At 32.3% G+C, this 14,607-nt stretch overlaps 2 protein-coding genes across 2 annotated transcripts; one reads left to right on the top strand and one right to left on the bottom strand.

Moving 5' to 3' along the window:
• Positions 1-3,789: 3,789 nt before the first annotated feature.
• On the top strand, positions 3,790-5,103 carry LOC114744108 (basic 7S globulin-like). The gene has a single exon (XM_028932293.1). It carries the CDS (start codon positions 3,790-3,792, stop codon positions 5,101-5,103), a length of 1,314 nt encoding a protein of 437 aa, XP_028788126.1.
• A 4,435-nt stretch (positions 5,104-9,538) lies between these two features.
• Positions 9,539-10,840, bottom strand: LOC114744107 (basic 7S globulin-like). The gene has a single exon (XM_028932291.1). The coding sequence runs from the start codon at positions 10,838-10,840 to the stop codon at positions 9,539-9,541; it is 1,302 nt and encodes a 433-aa protein (XP_028788124.1).
• Positions 10,841-14,607: the final 3,767 nt, after the last annotated feature.

Genomic DNA, 14,607 nt, shown 5'->3' with positions numbered 1-14,607 from the left:
TCAAGTTTTAGCATTTGTCTCTTAAGTTCATAAATCGTTTTTTTTTTTTGGTGATGAACTAGGGTATCCATATTACCACAATAGTAGTGACCAATTTCTTCACACCATAAACTTCTCAAAGAGGCTTTAATTATTCCCTTAATTTTAACATCGTTAATTTTATTTAACAAAAAATGTTGAATTTGTAATTAAATATTGACAATGCATGCTTATAATCATTTTTACAATATGAGATTAAAATAAATATAGCATGTTTATTTTAATTTTAAAATATAAAATTAATTGTATTAAATAATTAAAATAAAAATAAACTTATTGAGTACAAGTTTATTATTATTTTAAAATAATAAAAATGGCTATATAAGCTTAATTTTTCACTACTTAATTGTACAGTTATAAATTAAATTTACAAAGTAAGTATTTTTCGTTAAACGAGTTTAATGATGTTAAGATTAAGAAACTGAAGATATATTTTATAAAGTCACGAAACTAAACTAAAATTTAAAATAAATTTAAAGGATGGAATGAACATTAAATTTTTATTTTTGATATTTTTAAATTGTCAAAATTATGTAATTATAATAGGGAAAGCAAGGATATTGACAGCTCAAATCCACCAGATCAGGTTCTAAACCCTTCAACGCTCCACCTTCTATATATTATAGCCTTAGAGATAATGTATCCAATAAGTATTATATGTAGTAATGTATTATAATAAAATAATTAAATTAAATTAATTACATTAGCCACAAAACCATTGGATTGTGTGTCTCATGATGTAAATAATGCCTTTCAAATGCATGTGAGTTCAAACTTCCAATACAATATGCACAAATCTTTATTCGATCTCCTATGCTATTTTCAAGCACTCAAGCTACTTTTTGTTGGCTTTAAACTTAAAATAGAAGGAGCAATTTATAATATTCACACACACACGTGTGTGTGTGTGTGTGTTAGCACAATAATAATGTGTGTCTAATCCTATATCATGTGATTTAATTATTCCATAACTTTCATCAAAGGATACTTCCCATCTGCCATCTCATTTTTTGAATGTTCAAAATGAGAAAGTTTTGTCGGTATTCAATATTAAAGTACACAACTTCGGGGAAAAATATAATTTTTTTAACCTCAACTTGGAAAAAATAATTGAAAGATCGGTATTTGCGAAAATTTATTTATTGATTTCCCATGGGAAGGAGATCTAGGGAAAGATATATTGTTCAGCGAAGAACTATTATATATATATTTATATATATATATTTGTTTCTGATAAAATGTATTATATCAATGCCACAAAAGGGAACACTGTACTTTAAAAATTGTTAATGTCTTATATATCGCAGGGTGGCAAATGAATTATTTTACTATTAAATATATAATGATTAAAGTTTAGCTTTTGATAATTTATGCTTAATTATTTCTTTATTTATTCTGATTTGCCTATTCTGGGATATAAAGTATAAATAATTTGTTTCAATTAAGAGGTTTTTACTTTTTAGTGCTTCAATTCAAAGAGTTCATAAAAAAATTATTTGACTAATACTTGACTAATTTACTCATGTAATCAAAATTGACTACACATTACCCTCATAACATCGTTGAGTCTAAAAAATAAAAATAAAAATTTTTGTGGCTGCCACAATTTAAAATACGGGATTATTTCACTCCCATAAAAGGAAATAGTTCCATATGATTATATGAACCCCCCAAACCAATAAAAACTTCTTCCCTTGCCAAACGTATACTCCTTCTAATCCTATATATAATATACAAATAATTGAATATGTACGTAAAAAAATCAATTAAATTTGGTTAAAAATAATAAATGTATAAAAAATATATTTTACTTTCCAAAAATATCCTTTATGAGGAGAGAGGGAAGGGAGCAAAATAATTAATACAGTGACATGTCATTATTAATAAGGAAAAATAGAAGAAATTGTTAAATTTTCAAACGTCATTATTTTAAGTGTATCTTATAAATAGGATCAAATTGTCCCCAACATTTTATCTTATATATGAGGTGGACAAAGTGCTGGATACTTTCCCACGTTTTCTCTCTTATCTGTTTTGGCTTCCCCCCTTTATGATTGTAAAGTGTGGCCTAAATGATGTCGATTTAGAATTTGAGATGAACTCTAGCAGAAATTAAACATAATATAATGTTCACGATAATTAATTAAGCGCGAACAAAGTTAATAATTACGATTCCCCGACAAATATGCTTTACAAGTTGTCTGACATATATATGTCTGTATGATATAGATAATGAAAAGAATAATGATTTTATAAGTAATATTTGGATCTTGAAAATGAATATATATATATATATATATATATAAATCAAGTTCCCTGCATGTTGTGAAGTCAAGTATTTGCACTTTGATGTATCTACGTTTCTTAGATATACGTTTGAATAATGGGAAGAAACAGAGTTGGAACTACAGTTAAATGCATAAAGATTTATATAAATGGCTACAACCAAATAGTGAAGTGTTTCAGTCTTTCAGATGGGCATGAGTTGTGTTGATTTCTAAAGTGGGAAAGTTACATATGTTAGATAGGAATAAAATTTAAAACTTATTAAATTTTAAGATTTTTATTTATTCCCATAAAACATGTTAATTAGAATTAGGTATTGGAGTTTTTCTTTTTAAATTAAAGAAGAAAAAAGGTAACCCTAGCTCTTTTCCTTGACGAAATTTAATTTACATTGTCATCTAGTGCTGCGATATTCAAAAGACACAAACTTTGCAGAAAACTTTTTTTTTCATATTATTATTATTGTTACTACACGTTTGGTTAAACCAATAAACCAGTAAACTACTATAGTATTATAGCAGGTGGCAAAAAAAATCTATAGTGCAGCCAATTCGATCAAGAATTTCAGATCGTATTGAATTCTATACTACCTTTCATCATTAATATAAAAAATTAATTAAATAATTTATAGATATTAAGGAAATCAATTAGTAAGTTAGTTATTTGTAATAAATATATATATTTTTCTCTAAAATACCTTTGCTAATATTACAACTACTTTTTGATGAATATGGACCCTTTTATCATGTGTAATCATTATAGTGACTACTTTGTAAAAATAAATAAATAAATATGAAAGATAAAGTGAATTAAGATTTCATATTTAATATCAAATTAAATGTTTAACTAGTTTTTATATTAAGGAGTCCAAGTAGTATTATTTTTCTTTGAAAATTTGAAAGTGTCATCATTTTGAGCGTAAGAAAATGCACGACACTCTTGTCAGAACTATATGTCTGTGTATATATATAATTAAATTATATTTTTTAATTGCCAAAAAAATTATCTTTAATATAAGATCCATTTAATTAATTTGATTAAATTAAGAAAGTTAGATAAGTTAGTTAATTATAAAAAAAGTGACATATTTTTCCTAAAACACCATAATTATTTTTTTTAATACCTCATCTCCCTCTTTTACTTGATTATGGTTGAGGGAGTATCCATAAGGATAATTTAGAGAAAATTAATGAATATGAGAAATGGATCTTATATTTAAGATTAAAACTAACTCAAGAATATTAAGGACCGGATGAGTATTATTTTAATCGTGAGGTAAACTCCGATTGATTCCCTAACCCATGAATCACATTGCTTAGATGGGTCCATTTTCAGCGCCTTATCATATTATTATGATATACAGAAGAGGCAGCTCTTCTTGCAGAGTAGTACCAGCCATTTATTATTATAAATAGGGAATCCAGCTTCTTCCACGAGACGACTGAGCTTGCTTCCACAATCCACATGGCTTCCACCTTTCAATACCTCCTCCTTCTCTTGCTCTTCATCATTGCTCCTTCTTCTTCTGCTAAATCTTCTTTCAGACCCAAAGCCCTCGTAATCCCAGTCACTAGAGATGACTCCGCTCTCCTCTATGTTACTCAAATCCATCAGAGAACCCCACTCGTTCCCGTCAAACTTGTCCTTGATGTCGGCGGCCAATTCGTGTGGGTCGATTGCAAACAGAACTACACCTCCTCCACGTACCGCCCTGCACGCTGCAACTCCACCCAATGCCACCTTGCCGGCGCAGACATATGCAGCGAATGCTTTACGTCTCCCAGGCCAGGCTGCCACAACACCTGCATCCTATCGCCGGAAAACCCCCTTAATGGCGTCGCCACCACCGGCGACGTCGGCCAAGACGTTGTATCTGTCCGGTCCACTAACGGATTCAACCAGGGTCGAAAAGTCGCCGTTTCCAGCTTCATATTCTCATGTGCGCCCACTTCCTTACTAAGCAACAACCTCGCCGACGGTGTGTCCGGTGTGGCTGCTCTAGGTCGGACCAAAGTAGCTTTTCCTTCTCAATTCGCTTCCGCTTTCAACTTTCCCAGAAAGTTCGCCATTTGCCTCGCTTCCCGTAAATCAAAGGGTGTTGTGTTCTTCGGAGACCGCCCTTACGTTTTTCGTCCGAACGTGAACGCCGCCGAATCTCTCACTTACACACCACTCATTCACAACCGACCAACCTCAGGTTTCGATTTCGAAAAACGACAGGCTTCGTCGGAGTACTTCATCGGAGTCGAATCCATCAAAGTCGACCAAAAAGTTGTGCAGATCAGGAAAAAATTACTGTCCATAAACAAGAAAGGCCTAGGTGGGACTAAGATAAGCACGTTGCACCCGTACACAGTTCTGGAGAAGTCGATCTACAAGGCGGTGACGAAGGCATTTCTTAAAGAAATGGCTGCTCGGAACATCACCAGGGTGACTGACGTTGTGTCTCGCTTCGATTATTGTTTCAGTACGAAGAACATCGGAAGCACGCGGCTGGGCGCGGCGGTGCCGACCATCGAATTTGTGCTTCAGAATAATGTGACTTGGCCCGTTTTCGGAGCAAACTCCATGGAGCCGACGTGGACTGATGACAATGTGCTGTGTCTTGCCGTGGAGAATGGAGGCGACAGCCCCAAGGCCTCAATTGTGATCGGAGGCCATCAAATGGAGAACCATCTTTTGCAGTTCGATTTGGATTCTTCTAGGTTAGGGTTCAGCCCTTTGCTCTTTGGGAAGAGGACTACGTGTGCAAACTTCAATTTCAAGTCCGCCGCATGAACCGCCCCTCGCCGCCGCCGCCACAATTTCAGCCTTTGAACGAGACGCACGTGCATGGAACACACACGCACATTTATCTTTCCTCGTTCTTACCAATTTATTTCTTCTCATGAGGTCATTTTGTCCTTTTTTTTAAATGTGAAAATGAGATGTCATTTTCTGTAGTTGACCAATTGATGGGACCAGTTGCGTTTTATTTTAGCAGTATGCTTGGCTGAGCTGAATAACAAGTGTGTAACTTTGTGTGTTTGATTAATGTTTAACTGTTTCTCATTTAATATGAGATGAGATTTTTTTCAGTTGTAAAATTATGCTTTATGAATGAATTTAGCGCTTTGAAAGTGAAGGATGACAACAATTCTCTTCCATTTTTCCTCGCTAAATTTTTCTTCCTCTTGTTGAGTATCATAGATTTCTTTTCAAAACATTCAGTCTCCAACTAAAGTTTGTATAAAGCGTAGACTTTGTTTGGTATGAAGAGAACAGAGGGGAGAAAAGTTTTTAATGAATTCAATTTAAATAAATGGGAGAAGTGGAGTTGTAAAATTTGAACAAAGAGAATATGTAAGATGAGAGATTAAGAAAAATGAATTAAAAAGTTTCTCCACTTCCTTTAAATGAAACTCATTAGAATTTCTTTCCCTTTTATTTCCCCCATACAGACTGTAAAGGTTTCTTATTGATCACTTAGCTTGAAGGTTCTCATATCCATCATCTCGGTCCTTAATATATGACTCAATTCTTAAATTAGTTTTGGTCCTAAATATAAGATCCATTCATTATATTTATCAATTTTCTCTAAATTATCACTATGGATACTCCTTCAACTATAATCAAGTAGAAGAGGGAGAGGGGGTATTAAGAAAGATTATTATGGTGTTTTAGGAAAAATGTGTTACTTTTCTTATAATTAACTAACTTATCTGACTTTCTTAATCTAATCAAATTAGTTAAATGGGTCTTATATTAAGGACTAGAGGAGTATATAATAATAAATTTGGATTAATTGTTAACGTTAATAAACTTTTATTTTATGTTTCATTATTTTTATCAGAAACCCTCAATCACTATTAATGGAATAGGCTAATGGCATCACATGAGTATGCTTGACATAACATTCAATAATAAAGAATTGTTAATTTATGAAATCTACTTGTCATTTCCTGATGCAAAAATTGTTATTGTGTTATCCTGAATATTTTTATTACTCATATTACCAAAGAGTATTTAGTGGCCCAATGGTCGCAAAATTAAAGGTGAAGGAAATGTATAATTAAGGACACCAATCCCCCAAAATTGTAATGCGGCTTTAAAATTCAACATTATTTTTTATTCTATTTCAAAGTATTTTTCTTTAAAAAATCATAAAATTTGAAAAATACACCATTTTATGTCTATAAAATATCAAAATGTCACTAATTTTATGTACGTCTTACACGAAAACCTCCACCTGATCACCTTAACGCCATTTTCTAGAATTTGGTACTCATTTTTGCAATCCAATTAATTCTCTCCTTCTTCGTCGTACTCTCCTCCTACTCATCCCGATTGTATCGTCGTCTCCATTCATCATTCTTTTCGATGGCGCTATGGCAGAATCGAGGAGGAGCTTTGGTGTAACTGTTCTTATTTTATCCATGCGTGGCTAGATTTCTAATTCCTTAACGATGGTGATCAAGCTTGAGTCCAGAGCTACAAAAGAGAGTTTCATCCCTCTTAATCTTAATTCTACCTTTGCTTGTATTAAATGTCATTAACCATGACCAATAAAAAGGAAGAAATAAAAAACCTTTGAAGTTGAAAAAAAAAGAAATAAGCGAAAAAAACTTCTGAAGTTAGGGAAATACAAAAGGTATTAGAAAGTGTCCTTCCTTTGTTTCCATTTCTATTGTTATTCACAAATGTTGTTGCATGATTTCTTTTCTTTTCTTTTCTTTTTTTTTGCTGCTTTTCTTGGATTAATCTCTTGAGGTTTTACGTGTGGATATGTCTTACATAATCTTGACAAGGACCTGAAAGCTCAAATTCATGAGATGTTTAAACCCTTCCTTCCTTCCACCGTCACCTATTATAGCATTAGATAATGCAATCCAATAAAGTTTTATTATATATATATAATGTATGAAAATAAATTAAAATAATATAAAATAAAATAGCCACAAAAGTATTGGATAATGTGTCTCATGTTAATAAAATATTTCAATGCACAAATCTTGATTCCACTTTACATGCTATTTTCCGGCACTTAAGCTGGTTTTTGTCGGTTTGAAACTTAAAATAGAAGGAGTAATTTATAATATTCACATATATATTATTTATTTTAGCATAATAAACATGTGTGTCGAATCAGACATCATGTGATTTAATTATCCCATAACACTCCTCAAAGGATGCTTCCCATCTCCCTTTTTGAATGTTCAAAATGAGAAAGTTTTGTCGGTATTCAATATTAAATTACCCAACTTTGGGAAAAAAATAATTGAAATATCGGCATTCACGATAATTTATTTATTGATTTCTTATATGAAGCAGATCTAAGGAAAGATATTGTCTAATAAAGAAATTTTTTTCATATCCACTTGTTTCTGATAAATTTTATTATATATGTATCCCTTCTGATGCATAGGGATACTTAATCACAATATGTTAGCTAGGGAACAGCCACTTGACCTTAAAAATTGTTAATGTTTTATATTATAAAGGGTGACAAATGAATTATCTTATAACTAAATATATGGTGTTGTAACTTTAAATTTTGATAATTTATGTTTAATTTTTTTAATTTATGGATATTTGGGATATAAACAACTTGCTTCAATAATTACTAAGTTTTAAATTAGTGTTTCAATTCAAAGTGTTAATAAAAAATTACAATTGTAAATATTTTGAATCTTTACTTTACTTCTAGTAAATATTTGACTAATTTACTCAGGGAAGCAAAAGTATCTACACCTTATTCTTATAAATACTTCGGGTCTAATAATCCATAGTTTAATAACTACTTAATATTGAAAATAGGAAAAATTGTACATAAATATGTACCTTAAATACCTAAATTCAAGAATTGATATTTTCTGCATATGAAATCTTTCAGAATATTAGTATTTTCTGTATATAAAAATGTGTCAAATATTTATGAATAATAAAATTTTCAAACAGTTATTTATGAGAAATTTTCCCTTGAAAATATTGGAGCATTTATCCAAATTCCAGAACAAAACAAAGATCTTAATTAACTACTAAGAAAGAAGAAAAAAGAGCACAGATAATGAAACTTTGATTAATAATCAAACATAACAAACCAAACCATTAAAAGCGAGCCAACCTCAAACTTTAATTTTGAGGGCTATATAAGGTGTGAATCCATGTTAACTTCTTTTTGTAAGTGAGGACTCAAACATATCCTTCACAATCACACCCCTACTGCTAAAGCGAATGACTCTTCATATAGATTTTTCTTTTTCCAAAACTTTTTATCTATATCTCTATATGTATATATATAGATATATATAAATTAAAATCTTGCATTGTTTGAATGAGAAATGAGTAATTAACTCTACTCACTAACTAATATTTCAATATTAACCAATAAAGCGGTGAGATATATACATTTATATAATATTCACGCTAATTAAGAATGTAATTCAAGCGTTAATAATTGAGATTCTTTCGCGCGCACACATTATGTCAGACAAATTGTCTAAAACACATGCATATATAGATAGATATATGTAAAGAATGAAAAAAAAATTAATGATTTTAAATATAATAAAGTGATTTTTGGATCTTGATTGGCTGCAATTTGACTGCATGTTACGAAGTGATTGCACTTTGATGAATCTAGGTTTCTCACAGGTTTAGTCTTCATAATCAATTTTTGAAGACCAAAATCGTGATTTTCTAAAATTATAGCCAAACATAATTTGATTAAATTAATAATGAGACCGTCGACCATGTTTCTCATAAAATTAACTTTGGGTAAAACAGAGTTCATAAAATTGATTTCATATTGGGATGGATTAGTAGGAAAGTATAACTGAGTAACTTAGGAGAAAACCATGTTTTTTCCCGATAATTTATTTTACCCAAAGCTGATTTTATGAAATAACCAAAATTATAAATCAATTACCACCAAATCTAGTCACAAAATCATAATTTTATTCAAAATTTTTTCAACTCAAATACACGCAGCTGCACACTTTTTTTTTTGTTTTTTTTTGCCCCCTTTTTGGCCATGACTGTCACACACTGTTAATCAGCTCAGTAATATCGTGGAAGAGGACATGTTATTATTTTCATACGAAGAATAAAGGACATATGATTCGTTAGAACGCAACGAGGAATAGATATATATATATATATATATATATATATATCTCTATTCATCCCGTTCGAAGTCTCAATTCTGAGGGTGGGGGCGGCGGAGAAGGGCAGTTCAAGCGGCGGAGGTGAAATTGAAGTTTGCACACGTAGTCCTCCTCCAAAACAGCAAAGGGCTGAACCCCAATCTAGAAGAAGCCAAATCGAACTGAAGAAGATGGTTCTCCAACTGAAACCCTCCGATCACAATCGAAGTCCTCGGCTTGTCACCTCCGTTCACTACACCAAGACACATCACATTGTTCTTCACCTGCACCACCGAGTTCGCTCCGAAGATGGACCAACTCACATTATTCTGAAGCACAAACTCGATGGTCGGCACCGCCGGACCCAACCTTGTGCTTCCGACGTTGTGGCTGCTGAAACAAACTTCGAAGGGAGCCACACCGCCCACCCTGGTGTAGTTCCTAGCTCTTATAAATGCCTGCGTCACCGCCTTGAAGATCGACGCCTCCAGGACTGTGTACGGGTTCACCGTACTTATCTTAGTCCCACCAAAGCCTTCCTTGTTTATGGACAGCAATTTTTTGTTGATCTTGGGCACAACTTTGTCGTCGATCTTGATGGATTTTACTCCGACGAAATACTCCGACGAAGGCTGTCCTTGTGAGTGAGCCGAAGCTGTGCTTTCTGGGTTGAGAATTAGGGGTGTGTGAGTGAGAAATTTAGCGGCGTCGACGTCGGGAAGAAGAACATAAGGGCCGTCGCCGAAGAAGACAACACCTTTTGAATTTGAGGCGAGGCAAATGGCGAATTTTCTGGGAAAGCTAAAAGCGGAAGCGAATTGAGAAGGAAGAGCGATTTTGGTTCGACCGAGACCCGCCATGCCGGATACTCCGGTGGCGAGGCCATCCAATAAGAAAGTCGATGCACATGAGAATATGAACCGGGAAGCGGCGACGGTTCGACCCGGGTGGAATCCGTTCGTGGACTGGACGGAGACAACGTCTTGGCCGACATCGCCGAAAGTGGCGGTGCCGGTAACGGTGTTGTCCGGCATTACGCTGCAGGTGTTGTTATTGCAGCCGGGCCTGGGAGGCGAAAAGCAATCGCCGCAACTGGAGGCGTCGGCGAGGGAGCAGAGGGCGGATTTGCAGCGTGCAGGGTGGTAGGTGGTGGAGGAGTATTTCTGATCACAATCGACCCAGAGGAATTGGCCGCCCAGATCAAGGACAAGGTTGAGGGGGACGAGTGGCGTTCTCTGACGAATCTGGGTAACATATTGGAGAGTGGAGGCATCTTTAGTAACAGGAAGCACAAAAGCCTTGGGTCTGAAAGAGGATTTAGCAGAAGAAGAAGGAGAAATGAAGAAGAACAAGAGAAGAAGAAGAAGGAGGTATTGAAAGCTGGAAGCCATGTGAATTGTGGAAGCGAGCTCATTCATGTGAGAAATGCAGTGGCTGGATCCTACATTTATAACAACAACAATAATAATATAATAATCCGCCAAGGTTGCCTCTTTTGAATATCATAACAAAAGAGATGCGGTGATGGCTGCGTAATGAATATAAGAGCCGCAATTTATAGAGATTAAAGCGGCGGTTAAAAGATTAGTATCCAGTTCATGATTATTTAGCATATGTTTGTTTTATGCATAAAACTCATGTTACATGGTAACTGTCTTATAATGCCAAATCATTTAAAATAAGCTGGGTCAAACAGGTGTTGAATTGATATAAGTTAATTAAAATAAGTGTATAACTCTAAAAAGACTAATATTTAAATATAAAGACATTAATTTGGTATATCTCAGGGTATCTTCAAGTTACTTTGGACTTGATGAGATTAATATCTATTGGGTTAGGAGCGTTAAAATTAAAACCCTTATAACAAATGCACTTTTCAGGATTCAAAACTAATGTTCTCCTTCTTACAATGTGAGACCGCTTACCATCTCAACATAGAACTTGTAGGTAAAAGATATTAATTTATATGTGAGTGGTACATTCATGAATAAACTACATATACCTCAAAAAATAACATTACTAAAACACAATTCCAACGGATTTTATTATTATTTTTAAATGTCATTTCAAACTGAATAATGGAAGAAAAAAATATATAAAATACAGGCTGATGCAGGTTGGTTTATCTAAGCCTTTTAAGTAGACTGCCTAAGAGACTACGTCATTATTAGTTTAATAATGTAACTTACTTATTTAAATTTAGTTTTAATATGATAAAGCATGACGAGTTGATGATAATGCGCATTTAGTCAAATTCGTCAACGTAACATGCACGGGTTATGTTTTTAAATTTCTCATTGAAAATTACATAGTTCAATAGATGCATAAATTTCTCAACTTCACATGATCTATACTCTCATTTAAAACTATATATATATATATATATATATATATATATAAGAGACAGTTACTCATCACCAACAAAATAGCCAGATAATTAATTTGTCGGTATTAAAAAATTAGTTGAATTAGTTATTTGTAATAAATGAATATTATGTTCTTTAAAATGTTATCATCAATTATGTGCATTGAAACCACCCTTAATCAAAACTCCTTAACATGTACAATTATTATAAGGATTGTTTGGGACAAAATGGATAAAAAATAGAGATAATATAAATTGAAAATTTTATATTTAAGACCTAATTGAATATCCAACTAACTCTTATGTTAAAAACTGGTGGTAATACCATAAAATCTTGAATGTTGATTTATACATTTTGATAATTATATTGAAAGTCATCAATAAAGATTGACCATATTTATTGGAATTGGAAAAAAAATGTACTGTCATGGCTGTTAAGATAGTACTATAAGAACTAGAAACTAATCTATGGATGTTAAAAAGATTAGTTAAATTAGTTATTTGTGATAAATAAATATTGTCTTTTTAAAAATACCCCTATCAATCATGTGCATTAAAATTACTATTTGATGAAAACTTCTTAAAATGTGCAATTATCATAGGAATTACTTGAGGGCAAAATGGATGAATATTGATCAAGACAACATATATTGGGATATTATATTTAGAATCAAATTGGGATCGTATATTAAAGACTAGATATAGCATTTTTTTCCAAGTTCATTGAAATAAAAATTGTGAGAAAATATGACTAAATTATATACTTGGTCCTTTAACTTTATGTAAGGTTTCAGTTTAATTCCTTAACTTTAAAAATTTAACCCTAAAATTATTAGTCTTTAATGATAGTTTTTGTAACAACCATAGTTGTTTTGAAAATTAAATTTAATATGTTAGTATTTAGTAATGTTTTATTAACATTCAAGAGCTTAATATCATTATTTTTCGTTAATGATTTTAGGATTAGATGACTAAAAGTTTACTTTTTCAAGTTAAGGGACCAAAATAAAACATTGTGTAAAGTTAAATGACTAAAAACATACTTTAGCCGAGAAAATATTATATAACATATTGTTGCAAGTCCTATAGTCATGAAGGCTAAAGCAGGTTCAAACATTGCACACCATGAAGATATTTGCAATTTTTTAAGATAATTTCATCCTAGTCCTGAAAATTAATACTACTTTCTAAATATAAAATCTAATTTATAGTACAATTTGTATTACAAACTAGATTTTATATTTAAAACTGGAGGTAATATATAACTTATGAAAATTCATGTCCGGTAGGAGAAAAAAATTCTTCAAACTTAACATGGCTACTGGTGAAGGAGGAGGATGCCATTATATGGTCCCGTTTTCCTTAAACCCCCCCCCCCCAAAAAAAAAGCTGTACTAATCATTTGATTCAACAAATTGGTAGCTGGTGGGTTCAATTTTCATAATCAAAACCCTGAACTTGAAATTAAAAAAATCATATATAATTAAAAAAATTAAGAATGAAATGAATTGGGATAAAGATCATGTTCACGCCAGATTCTTTGATAAATATGCTTTACAAGTTGTCTGACATATATGAAATGAAAAAAAGAAGAAGCATTCTGCAAGGGCTGGCTTTGTTTTTAATAAAGTAATCGCTTATATTATATACAAAGGAAAAAGTTAGCATTGCCAAATTAGACATACATCTAATAGCAACTCACCAGAAAATTCACATGGCAGTACCTAGAAATAACAGAAACAAAAATTGATTACAACCATCCAAACAAAATGTCAAATTAAAACCTCTATCATATTAAAGAATAAAAAAAAAAATACAACAATCAACTTCCAGTCACATAAATAAAATCATGATAAAAACCAAAGCCAAGAAGTATTCTTCCGATTCTTAACATAAGACCTAGTTAAAGAGTTGATATTGGTCTTATATGTAAGATCTATTTCATATATTTATCAATTTTTTTTCAAACTAACTCTATTGATATTCCCTCAACAATAATAAAGTAGAAGAACAAGAAAAGAAAATTAAGAAAGATGCTTAGGGTGTTTTAAAAAAAATATATTATATTAACTAATTTAACTAACATTCTTAATCTACTCAAATTAGTTAATTAGATCTTACATTAAGGACCAAAGGAGTATGTTATTAAAGCTAATTTTAAGAAGTACAAAGACCAACATCGGCCGAACAACGCAAACGGCTAAATTGAAAAGGAGCACTGCAACCATAACTAATTAAAGTACTCCAAAAATGACACATGAAGACATGGAAAGCGCCTGCGACACCCCTTTAATCCCCTAATCCGTGTGCTTAATGAGGCCACCACGATCATATAACAACAACTGAACCAACAAAACAATACCAAGCAACTTGATGATGCCTTGAAACAGTGTCAGGAATATTTAGTGTTTGATGGTACTTCGAACAGGATTACATCAATAAAAGGATACTTGTGTCTACGGGGGTAAAAAAATACCAAATAACTTGATGAACAATAGAATTTGCTAGACTCTTGAACAAGTAAAGCAGGGGATTAAGACTGGCTAAAATATCCGAATTGAATTTCCCAGTGGGATTCCAATTGTTAAAGAGGACCAGACCAAACAAAAAGATACTTAATAATGTTTTTTGGTAGCTTTGAATATTCAAAGCCAACATCTTAGATTTTGCACAACTACTTAACATACCTGGCCATTGCAGCTCCTTAACGTTGAACACTGTAAGAAAAGACGTTCAGTTTTTTATCAATAGTTTCAAATTTAGTGCTTTCATTTTGATTTGATTTGGTGGATT

Source organism: Neltuma alba, unplaced genomic scaffold (genome assembly GCF_004799145.2).
Source record: "Neltuma alba isolate B1F8T4 unplaced genomic scaffold, ASM479914v2 tig00004267_pilon, whole genome shotgun sequence".
NCBI classification, from domain to species: Eukaryota; Viridiplantae; Streptophyta; class Magnoliopsida; order Fabales; family Fabaceae; genus Neltuma; species Neltuma alba.
Note: the sequence above shows the minus strand (reverse complement) of the source record. Positions and strands in the feature narration are given on the sequence as shown.

Excerpts from the sequence above, each read along its gene's own strand:
- LOC114744108 (XM_028932293.1), top strand. The coding sequence starts at position 3,790 with ATGGCTTCCACCTTTCAATACCTCCTCCTTCTCTTGCTCTTCATCATT.
- LOC114744107 (XM_028932291.1), bottom strand. The coding sequence starts at position 10,840 with ATGGCTTCCAGCTTTCAATACCTCCTTCTTCTTCTTCTCTTGTTCTTC.